This window comes from Ananas comosus, linkage group 1 (assembly GCF_001540865.1).
Source record: "Ananas comosus cultivar F153 linkage group 1, ASM154086v1, whole genome shotgun sequence".
In the NCBI taxonomy this organism is placed as follows: Eukaryota; Viridiplantae; Streptophyta; class Magnoliopsida; order Poales; family Bromeliaceae; genus Ananas; species Ananas comosus.
In genome coordinates, this window is record NC_033621.1 from 10,548,060 (window position 1) to 10,573,448 (window position 25,389).

The 25,389-nt window shown below is 35.7% G+C and overlaps 2 protein-coding genes and 1 long non-coding RNA gene across 7 annotated transcripts; 1 reads left to right on the top strand and 2 right to left on the bottom strand.

Annotated features, from left to right (window-relative positions):
* On the bottom strand, positions 370-15,686 carry LOC109710194 (probable linoleate 9S-lipoxygenase 5). 5 transcript variants are annotated; one of them, XM_020232699.1, is made up of 11 exons: positions 15,514-15,686; positions 5,420-5,531; positions 5,053-5,333; positions 4,475-4,712; positions 3,846-4,193; positions 3,443-3,528; positions 3,250-3,339; positions 2,770-3,068; positions 2,125-2,388; positions 1,282-1,676; positions 370-938 (listed from the first exon to the last, which is right to left on the bottom strand). In XM_020232699.1, the coding sequence occupies exons 1-11, from the start codon at positions 15,535-15,537 to the stop codon at positions 562-564; spliced, it is 2,514 nt and encodes an 837-aa protein (XP_020088288.1). In that variant the 5' UTR covers positions 15,538-15,686; the 3' UTR covers positions 370-561. The 5 variants fall into 5 exon arrangements, with proteins under 5 accessions (XP_020088288.1, XP_020088266.1, XP_020088274.1 ...); XM_020232677.1 differs by having other exon boundaries at positions 5,420-5,621; XM_020232685.1 differs by having other exon boundaries at positions 5,420-5,647.
* On the top strand, positions 9,527-12,584 carry LOC109710232. Its single transcript, XR_002216324.1, has 3 exons — positions 9,527-9,567; positions 10,585-10,700; positions 12,545-12,584. It is a non-coding gene; the product is annotated as an uncharacterized LOC109710232 (long non-coding RNA).
* On the bottom strand, positions 23,431-25,383 carry LOC109710222 (pentatricopeptide repeat-containing protein At1g74900, mitochondrial-like). The gene has a single exon (XM_020232717.1). It carries the CDS (start codon positions 25,302-25,304, stop codon positions 24,606-24,608), a length of 699 nt encoding a protein of 232 aa, XP_020088306.1. The 5' UTR covers positions 25,305-25,383; the 3' UTR covers positions 23,431-24,605.

Below are 25,389 nucleotides of genomic sequence, written 5' to 3' on the forward strand. Positions count from 1 at the left end.
TTCGTATACTGGAAAAATTCTTTGTATACGGCGGATTTGTCGACGTGCCCGGAAATTGTGTAATCCGGGGCGTGACAAGCGGTGTTTTAAACGTTGGCAAGAATAACTCCGATATTTTTAAAAAGGTCGAATAAAGAGTCATTAAGTAAATATGTCAAGATAAATATACAAATATTTTAATATAGCATCAAAAAATTTTTATTAGTATTTGATTAAAATATATTTATTAGTGACACTTAATTATAGTGTCAGCATATGCATATATTAAAGACGCTAGAATAGAGCGTCGTCTAAAAAGTGCCGTCTAAAATATATTCTGTTGTAGCCGCAATATTGAAAATTTTGACATAATACAATAATAGAAGAGTCTCAATAATCACAATCACACAAATTACTTCTGACAATTCTACTTATGTACCGTCTCTAATTGTAGTTTCAATTTAGTACATTAATTTCTCCAACAAAGCAAATCCTATCAATCATATCTCCTCTTATAATAACAAACCATTATCCAATAATAATAATAATAAAACCAACACACCAACATATTATTATGAACTGCTATATAGACACACTATTTGGAATTCCTTTTCCTGTAATTCCCTTCTCATTCCCTACATTTGAAGTGTCTGGAAATAGCAATGTGTAGGGAACCTTTGCTGGCCCCAGCCTATTCTTCAGTTTTACATTTTTGTTTCTTTCTTCTACCCTTTGTTCCACTTGCCGGAGGCTCTCCGCGAACTCATCGAACAACCGCAGGACCTCACCGTCGTCGGTCCACCTCGACGATGTCCTCTGCCCAATGTACACTTCGTCGGCTATGTGCTCGGAGAGCACCTCTATTAGTGCCACCCCGAGAGTCGTTGTGAACCGGTCCGGCACCATCTCCAAGTAGTACTTGTCTGGATTGCCTATGAACTCCGCAAACTCAGGAGTACCTGTAAAGCAATCGATTTTCTCCAAAAGCTTAGATTTTCAGAGAATTGTGTTTCTGCATGAACATGCTCTAAACACATATTTGATTTAAAAGAGACACCTGAGTGAGACTAGAAGTCTAGAAAGACGTCTAATCAGGTCATTCTGACTCTGAAATCGTGTAAAATAATGAATTATTTTTGAAATTTTAAGTTATTCGAGATTTTTATGTTAGCTCGGCATAGTTTCATATCGACATAGAAAAAAAGTGTGTCAAATTATACTGGCGTGCCATTACGGCCCATGCCAGTGGCATGACAAATCTTGGTAAAGAACAACGCGCCAATAGTTTGTTTCTGGTAGTACCTTCTTGTGGGATGAACTTTCGGCACCGTGTCGGGCGGTTTGGAGGGAAGCCAGCATAGCCATATTGGCCAAAGTTGACAGCTGCATGGAGGGCAGAAGCGATCCAGATGAGGGTGGTCAGACTTTGGATTAGGTTGGCGAGTGAGTTCAGCGGAAGCCAGCATTCAACATCGTCGCGTTTGTCGCCATGGCCAATCTCGCGAATCTCCTTCCACCACGATTGGAGCTCGACGTCGGACGCGATATCTTCATCACTATGGTAGAAGTGGGAGCAGAAGTTGATGACCCAAGTTTTAATAGTAGTCCAGACATCGAGTCCGTCCGCAGCGTAAGGATAGTCTTCCAGGAGGAGTGTCACACCAGAGGGTTGGTTGGAGTCTCTTATTGCTAGCCCCCTGAGGTGGTAAAGTTGGCATATAACATAAATAAAGAAAAGACAAAACGACACCTATGATGGTGTTTTGCTTCTTTCCTCGAGAAGCAGAGGCTCAATTATTTGGCATAACAAAAAAAAAAAGACACAAACTAGCTTATAAGTGACAAAGCTACATGGGTATCATGAAGAAGTTTTACCTATGAACAAATAGAATGGGAAAAAAGACATAATCTTTGCTTAAGAAAGATTTCAGTTACAAGAATGAAGCAAAAGAGTACTACTAGTCTTGAAAGAACTTAACAGAAAAGGTTGGGACCGAAAGAATCTTAAAAATTGTAGGATTCACCGTTTGAAATGCATATAATCCAAGTAATAGGTTGTGGAACCATTTTAAAGCTGACAGTTAAAAAAATATGTATTAATGTATATATATGAAGCAATTGCTAGTGGTAAAAGAAATGTTCTACCTTTTAACGAGATCTTCGGGAAGGGCTTGCTCGGTAAATCGCCAATTCTCGTAAATGGTTGAGGATAGCTCCATGGCATATTTGCCCGGGAACATAGTCCTCTCAAGGACCCCGCCGGCATTTAGAAGTACCCCTCGCGCAAGCGCATTTATATGCATTGTGTCCTTAAAATGAGGATTGAGAAGCTTGTAAATAGGATGTATTGTGCTCAATTGCCTCCGTGTAGCTATGATGAAAGGTTCAACCGCCGCATGTGTGTGTAGCCTACAAAGACATTTCGGGTGAAAGCATACAATATAAATGAGCTTTGTTACAATCTTTAGTTGAATTCCTCTCAACATAAATATGCATTTGCGCTGTCTCAATATCAGAATGTTAATGCAATATGTAAAACCGTCGGTAGCATAAGGATCTCCTAAGAAACAAGAGATAAAGGAGGCACTTGGCACTGTAAGTGATTTTCTATCCTTTTCTTATAGAATTTGATGCAGGGCTGTGGTTTTTTAATCTTCTTTTGATATCAAATTTTCTTCAGGACAATAAAAACAACAATGCTGAAAATACATTTATTCGGGAAAAAAAAAAATAGAATAGTTGATACCAAATCATGAACCAAGAATCTTTTTATCGGCAACATTCACTCACCAGTGACTAATGAGTTGATGGTATCCTGAATCATTAACAGCAACATGAGCTTTGGCTAGCATCCAAAGTGCTCCCTCAGTGCCCTGGTTTGCAGGTATGAACACCCTACTGACCTCTTGTTCCATCCCTTCCCCTGGTAAGCTAAGCTCTATCACCAAAGGCCTTAGAGTTCCATCATTCTTCAGGAACAAGAGGGTGCGGGACGCGTAGATGCACATTCCTTGCGCATTTATGCGCCTTAAGTACGGCACTAGGTAGTCGTGGTGATCGAGGATTAAAATCCTCTTTTGCTTCAAAGCCTGTATATAGTGATAAAATTCATACTTTCAGAAGAAAAAATGGTAACCGTCAGATACTCCTTTAAAGATGATAAGCAGCGAATAATGCACATGCAAACATAAGATCTAATATAGATCTTTCTCGACACAAGATGACTTTCCATCCAGAATAAAAAAATTTCAAGAATGAAATAATACCAACCTGAGGAATGGTTAAGCCCTCGAGCTTTCCCTGTATATGTGAGGCATTGATAGAGCTGTACTTCTCTTCTCTTCCAATTGGCGGGAATTGCTGTTTAAGGTACAAAACTCACTTAGAAAGTTTTTTTAAAAAACTAAAACATTGATTAAGAAAGTTCTTTTCATTTGATTAGGGGGGATCCAAGACTTCTTACTTCTAAGCATTTGATCACAGCTGGGTTGAGCCCAGCTAGCATTTCTCGTGTGAATTCCTCGTCACTCCTCCACGCATTCTCATCAGCTGCAAAAGAGTTAGCTAATGATACTAACACTTGTGAAGGGATAAATTGCACCAATGGGGTCCTCAAGCAATTTCCAAAGTTTTACTTTAGTTCTCGACCTTTCTAGTTGGATATTTATTTTCTTACTCTTGTACAATTATTTGATTGTGATTGTATTTCTTGTCAAAACCTATTACTTGACACAATTGAACCCTTAAAAAAGTTCCTATTGCAAAATGCGTTGTTGTTTATAGGTCAGGCATTTCATTTTTATCAAAGAAAAAGAGAAGAAAACAATTAATCCATTTCCCCTAGTGTTTTGGTGAAACTGGCTCACTTGCAATCACTTGTGGAACCGGGAACTTCAAAGGGTTTTCCTTCGTCAACCGGATGACTTCCTTATAGATATCTTTTGGTAGGAGGGACTTCAACTTCTCCATCACCACGCCTTCAACGATAGACGGCTCATGAGGCCTTGCGTAGAGGTCCTTTGTCAACTCTTTGAATGATTCGAAGTTGCCAATATCGTGTCCGAGCAGTGATTTGACTTCGGGGAACGCGAAGTGCAATACGGCTTGGATCGAGTGCGTTATGAACTCGGAGAGTTTTACAGGGCTAAACCGCTCATCCGGTGGAACATAGAAGTCGAGATCTATGAATTTGCTCCTTGTTTCGGTTTCTCCATCTTTGCAAGAGAAGAAGCTAGTGTTAGTGTAGATACTAGGATCAAATTGTCTAACAAAAATGCAATAACCATACTTCTTCTGAGAAGTCTATACTAAACATATAACATTGGTTGGATTCGAGAACATGTTAAAGTATAGGTTGTGCACAATTATAAACTGTTTTGTTCTAAAGAAAATCAACACTATATCTGTGTATTTAGACTACAAAAGATGAATTTCCCTTTAAGGTATCGAATTTTAGGTGTTATGTTGGATCCATGGCAAAGAACAATAATATTACCTGCACGGCTAAGAGGTCGACCTGTACGGCCCCTGCATGGATAAGGGTACGTCTTGGTGCCTCCTAACACGGGCCTCACACGCTGTCTGCTGTCGGGAACTCCTAGATCGTTGTAGTGATCGTAGTCGTATATCCTCTCCCATTGTTTCCTTTCTCCCCTTCCATTCCCTCTAAGATTCACTAGCTCCTCCTCCCTAAGTTTTTGCAGAGCTGTCGGAGTCTGAGTGGGAAGATAGCTCTGCAAATACAGCACACAATAGAAATTTTCTTATCATAGGCGGATCCTTCTTTACCACCCTCTGATTCAATGCGACAAACCTGCTGATATGAAAAGTGAATATGTGACAACCACGCGAGTCATTTTTTGTCCCAATGTGTAGTTGCTTAATGATCCGCATTGTCACATTAACAACAAGTCTTGGCGTGGAAAGAGAGCAGAAACCATAGGGTGGCAAAGCATTACACTTTTAAAACATGTTTGCTGAAGTAGAATAGAGCAATGACACAAGCATTATGCTAGGATATGTTCTATCAAGTTTGTATTTTGTAGGCTTTTCTCTAGTTCAAATAAAGCTTACTGTGTTAGCGAAGAACAAGCGGTCGGAGTTCGTCTTTGTGATCGGATACACCCACGAATTGCACTCGAAATGGATAGTCCTATCTTCAAGTATATCGATAGATGCAAATCTAAGAAAGAACTCATGCCGGCCCCCATTTTTCACTACGATAGCGCCAGGGGTGCCAAAACTGTTTTCAACGGGAATCGAGACTTGATACGTCACCGTATTGACATTCCCATGCTTACCAATCTTGCCACCGTCAAGTGTTGCCTCCCTACTTAGCTTTCCTCTACCAGTGTCTGCACAATAAACCAGAATTAATAACTAGTAATCACATTATTCGAAAACGAGCTAATTAGCTCAAGAGTTCATAAAAGCACTTAACTGGGATCAACTTGAGTGCTGCTATATAGACGGACGGTGGTTGATTTTCTAGCATCGGACTGTCCGAACGATTGGGAGATCACGACCGTTCCCTTGAGAATTTGATGGGCTTCCTGGGCAGGGACAGGACTGGGCTTGAAGCATCGGTAACAAGACTCGCATAATATACCCATGTTATCTACGTGCGGTGCTTGCGAGATTATCTGAGGATTTCCATAGCCATCGTAGGCTTATATAGAGGTAAAGAGGTTATAAGGATTCTTTGTAGAGCAAGCAAGATGAGTATATTGGATTGACAAGGTAGAAAGAAAGAGAAGAATGTGCTGCCTTAAGCTTTACCCTTGCATCTGATTTTGTTTCTCGACAGCCATCTAGATCTATTCCAAATATTTTCTGCAGAGCCTAAACTGGTAAGTTCATGTTACATGAGACATATTGTAATGTACATGAACTTTTTCATTCTTCTTTCCTTAATAAGTTCAAGCATTGCTAGATATTCAGTGCAATCCAGAAATGCCAGAAACTTGCTGAAAATGTGATTTCTGGAGATTAGAATACAGTATATTTCTTTAAACTTTGGCATAGTATTAGGTCTTACATATTTTACCGCATATTATTCAGTTGTTAGTAAGTTCCCTATTCCTTGGAATGCCTTAGTCACAGCTTTTCTATAATGCCAAGAGAAGGAAAGTAGAAAGGTGAAAATAGTTCGGAAAGTTACAAACCCTGAAGAAGTTAGTACAAATCTGTCTCTTTTCTTTGATGTAGAAATCTTCTTTTTTTTTTTGAGAGCTTCGTTTATTTCATTTTAAAAATAAGTTTAGGTGGAAATGTGAATCAACTAAGATTCAAACTTGGGACCTCGGATACCAACCATCAAACTCTTTGCCACTTGTGCTAGAGACGGTCGGTTTTGATGTAGAAACCTTGTTATGGATAATCTGTTGCTTTTGGGAAAAGAGGAAACATCCTGATTAACGGTGCGAAATCCAATTGCATGACAACAAAAAACACAAATTCGAGAGAATGGCTTGTATAGTTGTATTGCTGTCGAAATCTAAGAACCTTTTTCACTTTGATCAGAGTTAATTGAATAAGAAAAGAATCCAGGAAAGGTAACCCAAATCACAAGCAAGAAATGACACGGAGCTTTTGTCAGAGCTAATACAATCATGAATTTAAGGAACTCAAGCTAAACTCATTACATGGATATGATTAATCAAGAAAATATTAGAAAAACATCAGCATTCATAGATAAATCTACAACAACTTTTTATCTTTTTGTTGAATGGGATTATATCAATAATGATTATTCTGATGCAGTGGTTTGCAAAAATCAGTAAAGTGCAACAGCAAACTGATTGGAGAAAGCAACATATATAAGTTTGGATGGATGAGCTAATGGCGGATCAAGTGATGATACAATTAAGGAATTAATTGTGGGTGAATCAAATTCCCAAAATCAGGAATCTACCAACTTTGACAAGTATTCAAATTATAAGCAATTGTGGAAATTCAAGAATGGCAATCTCTCAAGTATGGCAACCACTCCAAATAGAAAATATTTGGATTCAAATATTGTACATTTTTAGAATGTAATTATGTAAATATTGTAATCCCAAGAATAATGGGATTATATTTTGTATTCAGTAATTGTATATATTGAAAGTGGATTTTGTGTGTTCTCTATCGAGAACAACAACCATTTTTCCACTAATTACAACTTCCTTCATGAGCAAGATATTCCAAAGTGGAAGTGCGCAAGTTGCCAACGAGAAGAAATATGACGCAAGCGTATAATGCATGTAGTGATGATCAAATTTCTCAAGAACGACCGATCGTCCTTAGAGCAAGTGGTAAAGGGCTTCGTGGTTGGTACTCAAGACCTAAGTTCGAATCCTAGTTGATTCACTAAGTTTATTTTCTAACTGAAATAAACGAAACGAGTAGCGTGCTACTTATCTCTCAAAAAAAAAAAAAAATCTCTCAAGAACATAGATACCAAATTTGATGTAGTTGAACCCTACATGGAGGTAACATCGGCGAGCATTTTTGCAGCAGTAACATAGAGTTTGAACTTTGAACTCGAAGCATCGAGTTTGTTCTCCAAGTTGAATGCCAGATGGTGGTGGAAGTTTCACATGGCACCGGAACTTCAATGGAACAAGATTATTCGAGCTTTATACTACCGTAGAAGGAGACCACTCTATACTGGTGTTTTTGGTTGGAGGTTAGGATGGGAGGATAAGGGGTTATCTCCTTTTTATCTCCTATAGTAGTAAGATTGAAAAGAGGTGGGGTTTGGATACGTTTAGGGATGGGGTTAACAAATCCTACCCCTGGAATTAGGATGGATTAGCTAATTCTACTCTAATTTAATTTTTATATTTAAATTTTAAATTTTAAATTTTAAATTATTATTTTTAATTTTTAAAATTTAAAATTTGATATTTGATATTTTAAAATTTAGATTTAATCTTAAATTTAAAATTTAAAATTTAGAACTTTAAATTTTTAAATTTAAGATTTAAAAAATTTAATTTTAATTTTGAGTTTTTCAATTTTAAAAGTTATATATTTCAATTTTGAGTTTTTCCTTTTATATGTAGATTTTGAAGTGTATGATTTAATGTGATATTTTTCTAACAACAACCTACAATATGCATGTAGTTTCAAAGTCCAACTGAGAGTGATAGACGAGTCTGGGAGTGCTTTGTTGATTTTATTTGATCGTGAGGTTGTCCAGTTTCTGCAAAGTACTGCCGCGCAATTACACCAACAAGTTTTAATGGTAAGTGCGTATTATTTATCATAAATATATATAGTCTGTTTTTTATTTTTTATATACTAATAGTAAATATTCTTACTCAGACGGGTGACATGAGTTTGGCACCTGAAAAGCTTGATGAGTTTCTGAAAAAAATAATGCTATTCAAGATAAGGATAAAGGACAATAATATCAATCATCCTAAGCTTGTGTACACAGTGAACAAACTGAGCAGCGATAAAACTCTGATTGATGAATTTTTGAAGAAGTCAATTTTAATTGAGGTAATTGGCAATTCTAAATTTTAATATGATGCTACAATTCAGGTCGATCTATATATTTTTTAATAGCATATATATATTAAAAGTAGTTTAATTTGATATGATTTAATTTTTAACATAAATTTTTATATGTTTGTCATTATAGGAGTCCAATTCTGTAACGTGCGATAATGAAGAATCAGATATTACATCACCGAACACACTGACTCCATTAAAGCGCAAAAAACTCTATCATTGCAGAAGACGACTTTACGCAAGGAGAGCATCAGATGTCAAGCTGTAATAGGCTGAAACTTGATTAAAAGCTAATTGTGATCAAAGTGGGCACAATAATGCTAAAATGGAAATTAAAGACTTCTAAACTGAATTAGAAGCTTGAGATCAGTCATTGGCACACTTTGGAAGTGTGGGAATAGATACAAGTGGAAAAGAAGTGACAAAAGAATTCCAATTGCCATGGTAACTCGAATGCTGAATTTTGTAGTCGATTTGGTCGAAATGAACCATATGATGTCAAAATGAAAAGGAATTGTTTCCAAATTAAATTGGTAGCTTGGGAAGGTCCCTTGGTGTATTTTGGAAGTGTTTGGGTGAAATCGGAGCGAAAACAGAAGATTTGAAATTTTCTGTAAAGAATGGGACTGAGAAAATTAGCAGAAAATGCACAGTGTCAGAAAATTATGAAAATTCGCAGAGATGTCAGGAACATTATTATGAGGCTAGATTTGAAGTTTTATATTTTTCTAACACCTGTAGAGAGAGAAATAGCATCTGAAAGTTATCGGATAAAGATTACAGTTCGGGACAGTTCGCAGTGACCAAACGGGGTCGAAACTGAAATGTTAAAATTTCAGTGGACTTGTCAAGTAAAAACGAACATTCCTGCCAAATTTGAGCTCAATCGGACTGTCGGAAGGGCCTGCGAAAGGTATTTGATCCGCGCGGCTAAACGGATTAGTCGAGGGGCAAAATGGTAATTAGCTATGGCTTAGTGGAATTCCACTAAACCTGCCAACAGGGGAGCTCCATCCTTATCCCCCTTCTGCAGCCCATACGTAGAGAGAGAAGAGAAGAAGAAGAAGAAGAAGAAGAAAAAGAAAGGTGAGAATTTTATTTCCTCTCTCTCTCCTTGCTTTGTTTCTTCCCTTCTCCCTGCTGTCAGCCTTAGCAGCGAGCAGCAGCAGCTTGCTCAGCAGCAGCAGCAGTGGCAGCTGCTGCCAGCAGCAGCAGCAGCAGCAGCAGCACAAGCAACCTGCTGCAGCAGCAGCAGCTTAGCCAGCTGCTGCCAGCAGCTTCAGCAGCAGTAGCTTCAGCAGCAGCAGCTTCAGCAGCAGCAGCAGCTTCAGCAGCTAGCAGCAGCAGCAGTGGACAGCAGCAGCAGCTGCTGGAGTAGCAGCAGCAATAGCATCAGCAGCAGCTGCAGCAGCCAGCAGTCAGCAGCAGCAGCAGCTCAGCAGGAGCTGCTGAGCAGCAGCTTCAGCAGCAGCAGCCAGCAGCAGTGGCATCAGCAGCAGCAGCTGCTGGAGTAGCAGCTGAGCAGCAGCAGCAGCAGCAGCATGCGCAGCAGCAGTGGCAGCAGCAGCTGCTGCCCTGCAGGGGCAGCAAGCAAGAAAAGAAAGAAAAGAAAGGAAAGGAAAGGAAAGAAAAGAAAGGAAAGAAAAGAAAGGAAAGAAAAGAAAAGAAAGCAAGAAAGAAAGATAATGAAATAGAGTGAAAGATGAATCGAAGTATTTAGACAGTTTTTACTAACTGATTTGAGGTCCTTGGGCTAATAAAGAGTTGAATTACTCTATTGAATTGTGAAATTGCATTGAAATAGTGTTTTTGAGAAAACTGACCCCGGCAATGCACTTTTGCAAAATAAGAATCCTAAAGTGAAATTGACCGCGTATAAACCAAATTGAGGGTAAAAGAAACGCGTTGGCGAAGTCGGTTCGGCAATCCGACGAACCTACGCAAAGATATCGCCAAAAGAAGGTTTTCGGCTATAGTTGCCGCTTTCTGTAGCATTGAAATGCTAACTTGTAAAATATGAGCGATGACTCTAGTTTAATCTCTCCTAGTCTTATGTAAATGATAATTGAACATGTTCGAAAGTCTAAATTGACTTTTCTACAGGTCGACGACGCGCTAATTACGGTAGAGGCCGTTCTAGTTCTATTTGCACGGAGTCGCGACAGAAAGTTGTCGACGCTTTTCGAGACCCTGATCTTAGTGGATTGACACCACTACAGGTGGGTCGGATCTTCCCAAAATGGGTGAATTTCCTCTATGTCTCCTTTGACATCTGAGTTGAAGTTATTTCATATTCTTGTGAATATATGTATAGTTTAAAGCAGTGAGACATGCACTGATATGTAGATCATATCGGAAATGATAGCATCTTTAAATGGTAATGAAAGATTCAGGACTTGTCCATTCTACATGGTTACCTGTTAGGTACTATGAATTCATGATCCTAGTAGCTGGTATATGCAATTTGGCTTGTTGTTATCCACGAGGATAGCATGGTAAGTTCGTGAATGGACTAATTAGTTCTGTTGAACAACAAAGAGATTGATGTATTTAGGATTGAGCTATGCAATATTATGTATAATTGCTATACTCTGAAAGTTCAGGTAAAGGCCTTTGTTTGGCATATGCATTTCTAATTGTAGAATGAATGGCATAGAGATCATGAGAAGAGTGTTTTATCGCTTGCATTACCTTGTTAGTTTCTACTTTCACATGATAGACTGGTATTATGGTATATGTTCTAGTAAGTAACTAGACTTTCATATGATGGCATAACTTGAATGATTATTCAACTAAATATAATCTAGTAGATAACTAGATTTGGATATGATAACATACTTGTATAGTCAAGTAGAGATTTATATTGGACTACAGGATATGTGCCATGAGTCTTTGAACAGAACATTAGCAAACCACTTTCCTTATGTGTAAGGAGTAGTGAGAGGTTGTGAATCACTGACCAGGTATAGCCTGTTAGAGTCATGAGTGTGATGTAAAGCCTTAACTTGTCAAGTTATACTAGTTATTGGTAGAATCATATCAACAAGTTGTTGATAGTGACTTATGATTGGGTACTACAATGCCGACCTTGGGTCGAGTTGAGATTCCATGTCAGAGACATGATGCTGTTGAGATATTTGTACCCTGGACTATAGCTAGCATGCCATTATGCTCTTTCGTACATGCTTGCGGGGGTCGCGCCCCCCAAGCCTCGCGTTCCGGAGTGGCTTGAGTTGAGATTCCATGTCAGGGACATGATGTTGTTGTGAGACTGGTACTGTGGACTACGGCTTGCATGCCATTGTGTGCGTTTGCACACGCTTGCGGGGTCGCTCCCCCCCAAGCCAGCACTCCCGAACAGCTTAGCGACAGATGCTCGCAAATGTACGAAGTGAGTGCCGAAATGGAATGCCGTGGGGGAGGCTCATTCCTCGAGTGGGGATGTTGACTACCACGGGGCTATTAGGCACGGCGCGGCTTGAACTTACCTTGGGTAAGTCTGTTGGAAATTGGGTTATGACAAGTACTTTAACCTTAGCTGGACATAGTAATATAGTTACTTTATGTCTTTGGTTAAGTGAACTTATTGATGAACATACTAGAAAGTTGACATCTAAAGTGAGCTTAGTGATGAACAACCTAGAAGTTGACATCATGATTGGTTAGCAACATAATGAATGACATTATGTCTCTTTCTTGCTATGGAACAAGGTAATTACATGATATCATCTGTAATTTTAGTAAAGTGAATTATCTTGCATACATTCTGATATATGTTTGGTTAAATTGTCAAGTAATATGATTGATAGAATCTATCATGATAACTGATACCTGCAATCTATTGTTATTTATTTATGGTTGAGCAAATAGCATGAGTAGTTTACTTCCATATCTGTTGCATATAATTGCTTATTGTATTATCTGCATTTACTCGCTTATTTATTGCTATCTACTCATGCCACAGTTGACCTAGTGGTGTACTTCGCCACTCTCGGCGGCTTACCCACTGGGAACTATTGTTTAATAGTTCTCACGCCCTCTTTGTTGTTGTTTTTTTTTACAGAGCCTTCCACAGCGGGAAAGGCTAGGGTTCCTGGCGAGGGGTCAGCGACTAGCTAGAGCCTTTTTGGACGTGTACTAGATCACCTCCAGCAGTTTATATAGTTTAGTATCGAGATGTATATTAAGTTATTATAATTGTACTTTATTCTTATTTTCTGTTCTAAGGCTTGGATTGTATAAGTCTAAACTTATAAGTCTTGCTCTGATTACCTAGTTGAATTATATGCTTTTACTATATGGTTTGTAGACGCCTTGTGTATACTTGCGTTGTGGTGTACACGGCGGGTCTGTGCACGCAACCGGATATGCTTCCGCTGGTACCCGGGCGTGACACAAGCAACAAGCAGAAAATATTTATCAAGAAGGAAAAAGACTAAATAATTTTGATGCTTATATCGGAGATTGGGGATTTTAAGTATTAGCCATTTTGGACATTTGTTTAATTGTATTTTGGTAATATTTTGGATATTTTAAGCATTAGACATTCCCATTTTTGATATTTTAAGCATTAGTCATTGTCTTTTTTAAAAAAAACTTTCTTTGAAATAAAATATTTACTTAAGCATTAGTCATTGTCTTTTTTAAAAAAAACTTTCTTTGAAATAAAATATTTAATTAAAAAATTAGTTCTTAATGTAGTCTTTGTCTTTTTTTTTTTTAACTTTCTTTCAAATAAAATATTTGCTTTAAATATTTGCTTTTTTTTGGGAGGGAGGTGGGCGAACTTTTACAAAAAGGTTTTTTTGGGAGGGAAGTGTTTCAGAACTTAATATAGGTGAGCAGTTTATTTTTCATGTTATTTCAAAATTTATAATTTTTCAACAATTCAACTTTGTCATTTTATTTTTTAAATAAATTTAGATATTTTTCTGAAAAAATTCACTAATATTATGATATTTATCATTTAACTTATTTAACAATATATCTATATTGTTATTGGAGCAGGTATTTTCCATCTTCATTCAATAAAGTTTTTTTTCTTTATATTTTTTTGAAGGCCAACATCTATATATTTTTGAATTTTAAAAATTTGCATGTCTCTTATATACGTGTGCTTACTATAATTTGTGTCAAATATGAAAGTTTAGTTGATCTTATTATATGCTTAAATATTAATGTCATTTGTAATTTTTCATATCAATTTTAGTTATCATTTTGCTTTGCACATCAATATGTAAATGTAAATTATTTTGCACACCAATTCATAGATAATAGAGCAGCATTGAATTTTGCTTTTTACTTGAGTATTTACTTTGGTCCATAATTTTTTTTCTCTAGCTTTTGTACTTTAATATGTACTATAATTAAGATTGATAGTATATTTTTTTATTTGTTAAAAAAATATAATATTAATTAGAATATTTTTTTTATCATCACATAATAACTTTTGTTAGTTTATATTATTATATATTATCCGTACATTGCACGGGTCAAATACTAGTTATAAAAAATGGACGGAACAGTGACCGAACCTTGACGTAGGGAGACTAAATACAACAATTTAAAATATTGAGAGGATAAAATATAGGTTTTAAAAAATTAGGAAGAAAAAGTGAAAAAAAGAATATTTATAAGGGGATTTTCTATAATTTAAACTTTAGGCATAATTGCCTATATACCCCTCATGCGTCTGGAAATATCCGATCTAACCCTACTTTTTTTTTCTTTCTAAAATGCCCCTCATATGTTCCACTGTTATTCTAAAATACCCCCGCAGTTATCCCCTGTTAACTTAACTCGGGTTAAACATAGGTTAAATGTATACTAGAGTTAAAACCTATATAAAATACCTATTTTACTCCTAACTTATTATGCCAATTCCTTAAGTTATCATCTTTCTCTCCCAAGTCCCAACTTGATCGCCGGCTCCTCCGCCTCCATCTCGCCAGCTCCCGCTTGCCGAATTATATCCGTACCGAATTTTTGCCGAATCCAAATTAACTAACTATGCCTCCAGCTACCAAGGTTGGTTTAACTACGATCGGTCTCGACGTGCTTAATTAATTAATTTATATTTGAAGGGCAAATAAGAAAAATATTTGCTATATAAAGGGTATATAAGAAAAGTTAGTTACGATAGAAGGATATATTGGAATGGGCAAAATGGTAATTTTACAGAGATAACGGCAACTCACTAACGGAGCTTAACTCCAGGGGTATATTAGAAAGACTTGGAACATAAGAAGGGTATTTTCAATATTAGCCTTCTAAGAGGGGTATATAAGAAAACCGGAAACTTTTCAGGGGTATATAGGCAATTGCCCCTAAACTTTAAATTTACATGTATTTTATGTTCGTGCATAAATAGGAAGATGAAATCCCACAAAAATCCCATTAATAGCCACAAAATATTAAAATCGAGATACAAAAAAAAAACAAATTAATAGCCTAGCAGGTGAAACTTTATTGTGTGCTTTATAAACTAAAATTTCTAGAACTCAAATCTAGATGCCTTAACCCTCAAATGTAAAAGCATTGAATGTAATCTAGAACCCTACATAGTTTATTTATGCATGAAAATTCGTAGTTTTTTAAAAATAATATCTCATTGTTTACATTTGGGTTTTAAGACTTGTAGGTTTGGTAGAACAAGTAATTAAATAGCAAAGACAATTAGACAAAAATAAAATATCAAGTAAAACTAAAATAAAGCATGAAAAGATCGACTATTTTTTTAATCTAATAGATATTATGCATTCCATGCACGTGTTAACGAATACATATTAGGATGCTATTTCCTTCCTTGTAGAAAACTTGATTTATTATTTGAGTAATTTTCTCATATTATTAGGAGTTTTCTTTCTTTTGTTAGTCATGTAATTGTGTTATCCCTATTGAATAAATGAGTCTTAAACCTAGCTCAATTACAGCAAGAAATAACATAATCTAAAGAAAACAAAAAAAAAAAAAAAACCAAAAAAGTATAAGATAAGTAATAAGAATAATGGAAGAAATTAAATATGTGCGTACCTGAATCGCTAAATATCCATTCATGTATTAAATAGAAAGACCAGTGTAGAAATCCAAATGGCTAAATGCATGTTCATGTGCGAGGAGAAAGAGCAGCAGAGAGATCCAAATGGCTTTCAACGTACTGAATCGCTAAATTGCTATTCATGTGTTAGGGTGAAAGAGCCCATGTGTTGAGGAGAAAGAATAGCGTAGAGGTTCAAATGGCTCTCAATGTATTTATAAGCATGCATGATAAATAAAGTTTGATTCTTTGCTTATCATTTGGGAAAAGAACCTGTTTTAATGAAAATTAAAGATGAAGCTACAACCTGATACTAATTGCACATCCAACTTATTTCTTTTCTATTTTTAACTTTTTCTACAATAGTTTAACTTTATTTTATTATAAATAATATACATCATTACTAAAAGTAAGATTACTATATGTCAACAATTTAGCTGGCCACTTGACGAAAATAGTAACTGCGACTATAAAAATATGATTCTTTACTTGCCACTTTAGAAAGAACTTACATATTTTAATGTAAATTAAAGATGTAGTGTTAGGATTCATTGATATATATTCTTGTTTCAATTAATTTCAAAATAAACTACTTGCTGACCCATGCATAGCACCTAGATATTTTAGAACTTTATTTTTTAAATAATAAATTAATTTAATAACATTGGATATTATTACACATTTGATGTAGTCATAGATAGAGATATTGATTGCATATCCAAATTTCTTTCCTATTTCAAGTTCTTCCTATAACAATTTAAAATTTTTTAATTATAAATAATCAAGTTGTCTTAAATAAGATTGGCATGTGTCAAGAACTTGGATTGTCATATGATTCTTTGCTTGCAACTTTTGAAGAGAAACCATTTTAAAATAAAGGTGGTGGGTTGGTGATTTTTTAGCTCTATTCTTGTACTGGTTGCTTGTTAAATAAACTAGTTGTTAATTGATGCATTGTACACATAAATTTAAGAAATTTTATTTTAGAAAATAATAAATTAAAGTTAGGAGAAATAATCTATTGCATAGATTATTTTAAATTTAAAAAACTAATTATTTTAGAGATAGTTTTTTGAAATAAGATTTGACAAGGTTACATATTACATGTAGCTTTATATTTATGGACTGACTGCATACCCAAATTTTCTTCTAAATTTTAATTTTTTTAATAATAGTTTTAGGAGATCTCTAAAAGATTTGAAATAATCTTATATATGAGATATGATAGGATTAAACCTCTTAATTTGGTTATAACATTTTTGGTAGTGACTAGACGAAAGAGATTAATTAGGAGAGTTAATCTTGCTAGATCTAAAGTAGTTCTATGATTGGTGACTCTTGTGAAGTAGGATGTCACAGTTGGTGTCAGAGCCAATCACCAGCAAGAAAGTGTGAGATAAGTCTTGACGGGTAGAGTGCGGCTTTCCAGCTGACGATTGTTGTGGGTGGAAGGCGGCTTCCCACAAGATCAGCTAAGGCTAGTAATTCTTTCCCCCTACATTTGAAATAGTTCTATATACGAGATAAAGTAGGGTTAAACCTATTAACCAAACGATAGTATTTCGGATGGTGACTAGACTCAAGAGGTTAAAAGCGTTAAACGTGTTAGAGGTGGAGTAATTATAGGATGGATGAATTCTTGAGAAATGGAGCATTACAAGTTTAAAATTTTTTCACTATAATAATAGAATTATTTTAAGCAAGATTGCCATGTTCAATAATTTAGATTGCCACTTGGCAAAAGAAGAAGTTTCAAATACAAAAGTATGATTATTTACATGCCATTTTAGAAACCAATTTATTTTAAATCAATTTAAAGATGCCTGATTGGGGATTCTTTTGGTTCTATATTCTTGGCTCAATTAATTTGAAGATAAACTAGTCATTAAGTACCCATGCGTTGCATACAAATATTTTTAAAGTTTTATTTTTTAAAAATTTTAAATTACTTATAAGAATATTTATAAATTACTTATCAAAAATTTAAAATCTAATTACTAGCTTATAGGAATAAGTTCCTTAAATAAGGTTGAAAAAAAATTACACATTCGATTTAGCTGCAGATAGATATGATGATCGCACACCAATATCTCTTTCTTACTTTTAATCTTTACTCACTAGTTTAAACCTTTTGCAATTATAAAAATATAATTGTGTTAATTAAGATTATTACATACCAACAATATAGTTGGGTGAAACAAAAGGTTTCTGCTTTAATTAAAGTATTATTCTTAACTTGTTGCTTTGGAAAGGAACCAATTATAAAGCAAATTAAAGATAAAGGGTTGGGAATTCTTTGCTTTAGTATGCTATGCTCGATTAATTTCAAAATAAATTAATGCTTAACATGTGCATTTGCACACAAATATTTTTAAAATTTTACTTGTTTTAAAGAAATAATAATTTAGTTTTAAGAAAAATAATATATTCTACAAAATTGTTTAAAACTATTTAAAACCTAATTATTCGTAGAGATTATAACTTTTTTTAAATAAACTTCAATATATAGACTGCATATACAAATCAAAGATGTAGGATAGGAAATTCTTTAATTCTATATTTTTTATTTTATTAATTTCAAAATAAAATAGTTGTTAACCCGTGCTTTGAACATAGATATTTTAAATTTTATTTTTTGAAGGATCATAAATTTATAGAGATTTGAGCGTGTCAAGCCGCCTATCACGAAGACGGCCGCACAATCAAGTCGGTTGGAGATTCGTCGTCACGTCATTCGCACGTTTATGTAGGTCTTTCGTCGATGTTGGGAAGACAGATGATTGGTGAATACGCGCACACGATAATACCGATTCAATACCTGATTTGATCAGGTCGGCCTATCATGAAGACGGTCCTGTTAATCAAACCAGCAAAAGAATCACTACTATACCGTTTGCACGTATACACCAATCTATCGTCGTTGAGGAAGAAAAAGAAAGAGGCTATGAGGCCTCCTTCCACGCCGTTGTTATTGTTGAAGTCGTCATCGTCGTCGGAGAAGAAGAAAGAGAAGGTCATAAGGTCTCTTTGCACACCGTCATCGTCGTCAAAGTCATTACCGCCGCTGCCTTCTTCATGCCTTTAACTCTCTTTCTTTTTCTTTTTCTTTTTCTTTTTCATTTTTTTTGGGCTGAGAGAGGAGGGGCCCATGCCTTCTCTCTCTCTCTCTCTCTCTCTCTCTCTCTCTCTCTCTCCAGGTATGAACAAGAGAATGAGAGGCGTGGTCCAATTTATAGTAATTTTAGAATCTCTTTATTTTGAAAAATAATTCAAAAAATTTTTGAAGATAAAACAACAATATTTTTTTTTTAATCTTTTCTCTTGTTGACATCTATCTAAGAAAAGTAATAATTAAATCGTACTTTAATTTCTTTCCTTCTATATCTTCAATTTGAATTTGATTTTTTTAAAAATCTCAAACAAAGTATATTCTCAATTTAAATATGAATTTTTTTTTTAATCTCAAACAGTATCAATTAATTCAATTAATTTCAAAATAAACTAGTTGCTGGACCCAATGCATAGCACACAGATATTTTAAAACTTTATTTTTTAAATAATAAATTAATTTAATAGGATGGGATATTATTATACATTTGATGTAGTCATAGATAGGTATATTGATTGCATATCCAAATTTCTTTCCTACTTTAAGTTCTTTCTATAACAATTTAAACTTTTTTTTATTATGAATAATCTAGTTGTCTTAAATAAGATTGGTAGGTGTCAAGAACTTTGATCCTCGTATGATTCTTTAAAATTTGCAACTTTTGAAGAAAACGTTAACCCATTTTAAAAATAAAGATGGCGGGTTGATGATTTTTTAGCTTTATTAATTTTTGTACTGGTTGCTTGTTAAATAAACTAGTTGTTAATCGGTGCATTGTACATGAATATTTAAGAAATTTTATTTTAGAAAATAATAAATTAAAGTTTAGGAGAAATAATCTATTGCATAGAAAAATTTTAAATTTAAAAAACTAATTATTTTTAGAGATAGTTTTTTGACATAAGATTTGACAAGGTTACATATTACATGTAGCTATATATTTATGGACCGACAACATACCCAAATTTTCTTCTAAATTTTAATTTTTTCAATAATAGTTTTATGAGATCTCTAATAAAAGATTTGAAATAGTCTTATATATGAGATATGATAGGATTAAATCTCTTAATTTGGCTATAACATTTTTAGTGGTGACTAGACCAAAGATATTAGGAGAGTTAAGTTTGCTAGAGCTAAAGTAGCTTTAGGATTTGCGACTCCTGCGAAGTAGGGTGTTAACAGTTGGTATTAGAGCCAATCACCTGCAGGAAGTGTGAGATAAGTCTTACATTAGTTAGGGTTATATAACGGATAGAGTGCGGATTTTCAGCTGACGATTGTTGTGGGTGGAAGGCGGCTTCCCACAAGATCTATATTTGAAATATATAGTCATTTATGACGGGCACGTTGTATTCAAGTACAACTGTACAAATACAATACCCGATCGAGCAGCTACTTGAATAAATAAGATGGGCTTTCAATTGGATCAAACTACTCATACTTCACGTTATTTTATTATGTCCAAGTAGTTACTCTCTGTACGTATCAGTCGGTTTGTCTTGGTATTCGAATTAGCAGCAACAAATTATTGTCTGTGATACAACAGTAACTTATAACTAGACATTATTCTCTTAATTAGTATGATTTGCTTTTGGAATATTAGGATTCATAATTGAGCAGATCTAAGAACCTGACCTTGATTACATACTACATGCATGTATTGTGAAAAGATATTTGTATCGGTTGGTCCTCATCGGAATTCTCCTCGCCACTATCACACTTTTGAGTTAAAAGTATATATATTGTTGCCAGAATTGAACAAATCAAGGCTGCTGGTTTCTATCAAGTCTTAGCTACATGCATGCAATTTCTATTTTATAGATCAGCTTTATATGTCCTCTCTATATGAGCAAATATATATAATTCATACACATTAATTGAGATATATAGTCCAAGGATCTCTAAACCAGATTAATTCAAGACTACAACAGCAACATGAGCATCTCTGGATTTCTTTTTTTATTTACTTGGAAGTTGATGCGAAATAAACCTTGTTACAGATTAATTCAAGACTACGGCCTGGCCGAGGCCGTGAGTGCTGTCATCAACATTCTTGGCATGCAACCATGCGAGGTCAGTAGGCTTTTTATGTAGTCGATTGCATATGCCAATATTGTACTTCCAGTTACCATTTTGGGTTTTTTTTTTTTGTTTCCTAAATTGAGACAAAGTTATCTCTTCTGTATCGGTCACTATTTAACATTAACCATGTGAGAGATTTTATCAAATTTGACTAAATAATCAACCAGGGGGATATTTATAGTGGTGTAGCTTAAATTCACTTCGCCTTCTGGTGTGTAGCTGCTGTTGTGGGTCTCCCTAACAGGACCTCCTGTTAACTACAAAAATAAATGAAGCACAATGTTCACACAACTCAGAAAAACACCTCTGTAAATAAGGATTTGAGTTATCTAATTTTATCGACTCTGTTAGTTTAAAGTGGTTTAATGAGTCACAATGATTCGTAAAGTTTAAACAATGAGGTTATTACGTGGGGATCTCTATATAAGTTCTGCAGATAATTAAATTTCACCTATTTACCATTTTAAGTTTTAATCTGATGCTTTTAAAAAAACGTGGTTTAATGGCGCAGGGAACTGAAGTGGTGCCGAGCAATTCGAGGTCGCACTGTTACGATATATTTTATCAATATTAGGATGTTACGATATATTAGGATATTGTATTTTTTTGCCTTATATAGAGTAGTATCATTGCCTTCTATAGAGTAGAATTATATAGTATGTAATCCTAGTTATACTCTTACTATAGTAGTCATTGTTACTATAGTAAGACAATCTCTTGTACTATATATATTCATTAATACAATTCAAGAGGGTATGCACTTTAGCCCTTCTTTCACGCACACGTGCCTTCTGTCCGGTGTCTACATCGGCAACGTGAAGGTCCTGGCAAGGCTGTCTTTTGGGATCAGCGGGCCCAAGGAGGTCGCGATGAAGCTCGTGGTGAGATCGGGGGATCCGGACGTCACCGCCAGAATCCACCAAATCGTCATCGAGAGTTAACAACGGAGAGTTAAATGTCTCCCCATCTTCTTCCTTCTTCTTTCCCCCAGTGGGAACTTAAAGCAGTAGATGAAGGGCTCCCTTCCTTTCTCTCTCTCTCTCTCTCTCTCATTTAATTACTTTTCACTCGATAGTTAAGAAAAACAGCTCTTGTAAGTTTTGAGAGAAGACACTTTGCGTCAAGTTGGGTGGGTGAGAGGATGTTTCTGGTGTTCAGAAATTATACCTAGTGAGATTCGTTTTACTTGAAGACTCTTTCGCCAGATTTTTTTAAAAAAATTTTTATCTTTATTTTATAGTAGAATCTTGTGAACCATCTTATTGAGACTTTAATTGCTCTATATTGTTATTCTTTGTTCAGAGGAGCAGTAAAATCTCTCCTGCACTTTGTTGTGATAAATAATTTATAGGCATGTTGTTGTGTGATGTATTGTTGTAATTTAACTTCGGTAGGGCCCTGTTTGGGACTTTTTTCAGGTTTTCCATTTCAGTGGTATTGAGCTAGCTCGAAACACATGATTTTTTTTTTTTTTTTTGGTCAAATTTAAGATATTTGAATCACTCTGAATTTCACTGGGCTTTCCAAACTAGCATCCTATTTTTAGAGAAAGAAAGTTAAAGGGAGAGAGTCGAATGGACAGGGGCCCATTTGGTAGTGATAGCTATGCAATGTTATTGGGAGTTTTTTTTTTTTTTTTTTTTTTTTTTTTTTTTGTTTGGGAGTTTTTTTTTTTTTTTTTTTTTTTTTTTTTTCTTAAAAAAAAAACACTTAAAAACGCCGTGCATTGTATGTACATGTAGTTCTTTCCTCAACTCTCAGAGATTCTTATTTTTGGATTGAGCTTTTTCGTTGAAATTTGTTTAGATTTGATTGAATAAAAATTAATATTAAAGTTGAAGTTCAGAGTTTGAGGACCAAAAGTGTAATTTGCCTTTCTAGTTTTTTTTTTTTTTAATTCTTTTGTTTGGTACATACAAGTTTAATCAAATTTCAATTGTTTAAAGAGATTTGGGATGGTTGATTTTTCATCGCAAATGAATCTTATTTCAAATGTTCAGTGACATGTAGTTATATTTGGCGAGAATTTATTTTCAATGATGGATATATATTGTAATGTAGTTGGAAACACCCCTTGTTAAATATAGTTATATCTCTTTCACATAGAATAAAAAAAAAATCACATGGAAATATTTTAATCTTTTATTCAAACAACTAAGTAAATAGAATTGGAATTTAGAATTTAGTTCCAAATCGAAGAATTTATTAGTAAATTCAACTGAATTCTTGTCAAGATTCTATTTGAATTCAATCTCACATTTGGTGCTAAACTAACAGTGTAAAATAATTATGCATATGAGGTAATGATATGCAGCAACTGTAGAGCAAGTTAAATAGCACACAAAATTATTGATGCCCAAATTATAACTGTAAAAAAAAAAAAAAAAAAAAAAAAAACCAATTGTTGTCTGGGCAGTGATAAAGTTTCACCACATTCTCTCACAGTAGCTTAAAGATTGATAATCGAAAGTCGAAAGTAGAGCTAACAAAATAGCATAAGAAATATAACAGTACACTTACATTTATGTTCAAATAAACTACCATTATTTCCAATATATTTTTGACAATTTGTTGTCAAAAACACAGAAAATTTATTTCTAGCGCAAGTGGCAAAGTACTTGATGGTTGATATCCGAGATCCCGAGATCGAATTCTAGTTGATTCATATTTTCAGCTAATTTTATTTTTCAATAAAATAAACAAAGCGGGTAGCATGCTATCTATCTCTCAAAAAAAAAAAAAACACAGAAATTTTGCAAGCATAGGCTTATTCTAGCTTTATCTGCATCCTGCAGAGCCTCTTATGGAGTTTATATATGTACATGTTTAAAGAGGTCACTATTTCTATATTTACATTCGTATTGCGAATAACAAATAATCAATCATAGTTCCATTGATCAAAACAGAAAGAAAGAAGTCAAATACCTGTTTGGCCAAGCTTTACCATGTAGCCATTTGAAGCTTTTGCTGCGGCAAGAAGCTGATTCAACTTTTAGTCAAAACTGAAACTTTAATTTGAAACTACTACAGTTGACTACTCAGAGGACCCTAACAAAGCATCTATTATGGCTTCTTCGAGCAGGACAGCTCTTGCTCCATAATCTTAATTCCAAATCAAATCATAATCTCCCTAAGCAGGGATCCCCTTTTGTCCCGCAACATCAACATCAATAACTCACTCTGGAGTACCTGGCCAAATTTCAGCATCATTGAGTTTCTATTGTTGTAAGAAGATGGATGAGCTTTCTACTCAAAACTGAAGCTCTACTCGCGAAGCTTCCGCTGCAGAAACCTGTTCACAGGATTCTAATAAATAATTCATTATCGCCTTTTCAAATAGCTCTACTCAAATAGTACTCTTTTCAATGCACCCCCAATATGTTCTCCACCCTACTAAACCTACCACATTCATATCTTGATCTTCCTCTGCAACATCTGCACCTATCCCGCAACCATAACAACACCATCGCAAACTCTTGATTTCCTGTCGCTGTTGAACCATTAACCATCTTATTAAGCATAAAGCTCCTCAGCAACAAGCCCCCACCACCGTCACCCTCACCATTTTCCCGGCCACCACCATGTCCTGCCCCCTATTCCTCACAAACATCGCTCCAACAATTATTTATATCCCTATTTATTAACGTTCTTTCAGATAGCTTTACTCAAACAATACTTTTCCGTAAGCTCTCCATCCTTGTAAGCCAATCGCATTCGTAACCTCGTCTCCCCTCTCAAGCATTTGCAACTATCCTCTAACCACAAACAACTCGCTCGCATACTCCTGACTGCTCATCCCTACCAATCGATTAAGTACTTTATCAGATATTTTCAAGTAGCTCTACTCAAACAGTACTTTCTCTGCATAACCCTTCACCCTAATACACCAAATCACATTCAAATCTTGATCTCCCTTCGCAACCGTCCGCACTTATCCTGCAACCGCAACAATTCTCTCGCAAAATCCTGATTCCCCGTAACCAACAACCCATTAACCACCCTATTAAACATAAACCTCCGCGGCAGAAACCCTCTCTCCACCATCTCCCTCACCATTTTCCCAGCCACCACCATGTCCTCCCCCCTCTTCCTCACAAACATCGCACTTACAATTACATTATACGTATCCAAATTCGGCAAGCACGCGCCTCTCACGCCCATTTTATCAAACATCTCCAGCCCCTTCTCAATCTCCCCCTCCTCAAAGTAGCACCGCATGATAATATTATGCGTCTGCACGTTGGGCCCGCACCTGTCGCGCCGCATCCGGTCCACGAACCCCAGAGCCCGGTCGAACTCCGCCGCGTGGCAGAGCCCCCGTATAATAACATTATATGTGGTCGAATTCGGGGTGTAACCTCTACTGAGCATTTCGTCGAACACCGCGAGGGCATCGTCGACGGTGCCCTTTTTGCATATTACCTGGATGAGCGCGTTGTACGCAGCAACGTTGGGGAGGACGCCTCGTTGCGGCATTTCGTCGAGCACCTCTCGGGCTCTTCGGAGTTGGCCGCTGAGCCCCAATCCGTGGAGCACGGTGGTGTAGGAGACCACGTCGGGGGCGCAAACCGGGTCCGTTTTGGATCGCCGCTTCATCTGGGCGAAGAAGTCGAGGGCTTGGCGGGTTTGGCCAGCGCGGAAGAGGCCGTGGAGGAGGATGTTGTAGGTGGTCTTCGTGGGG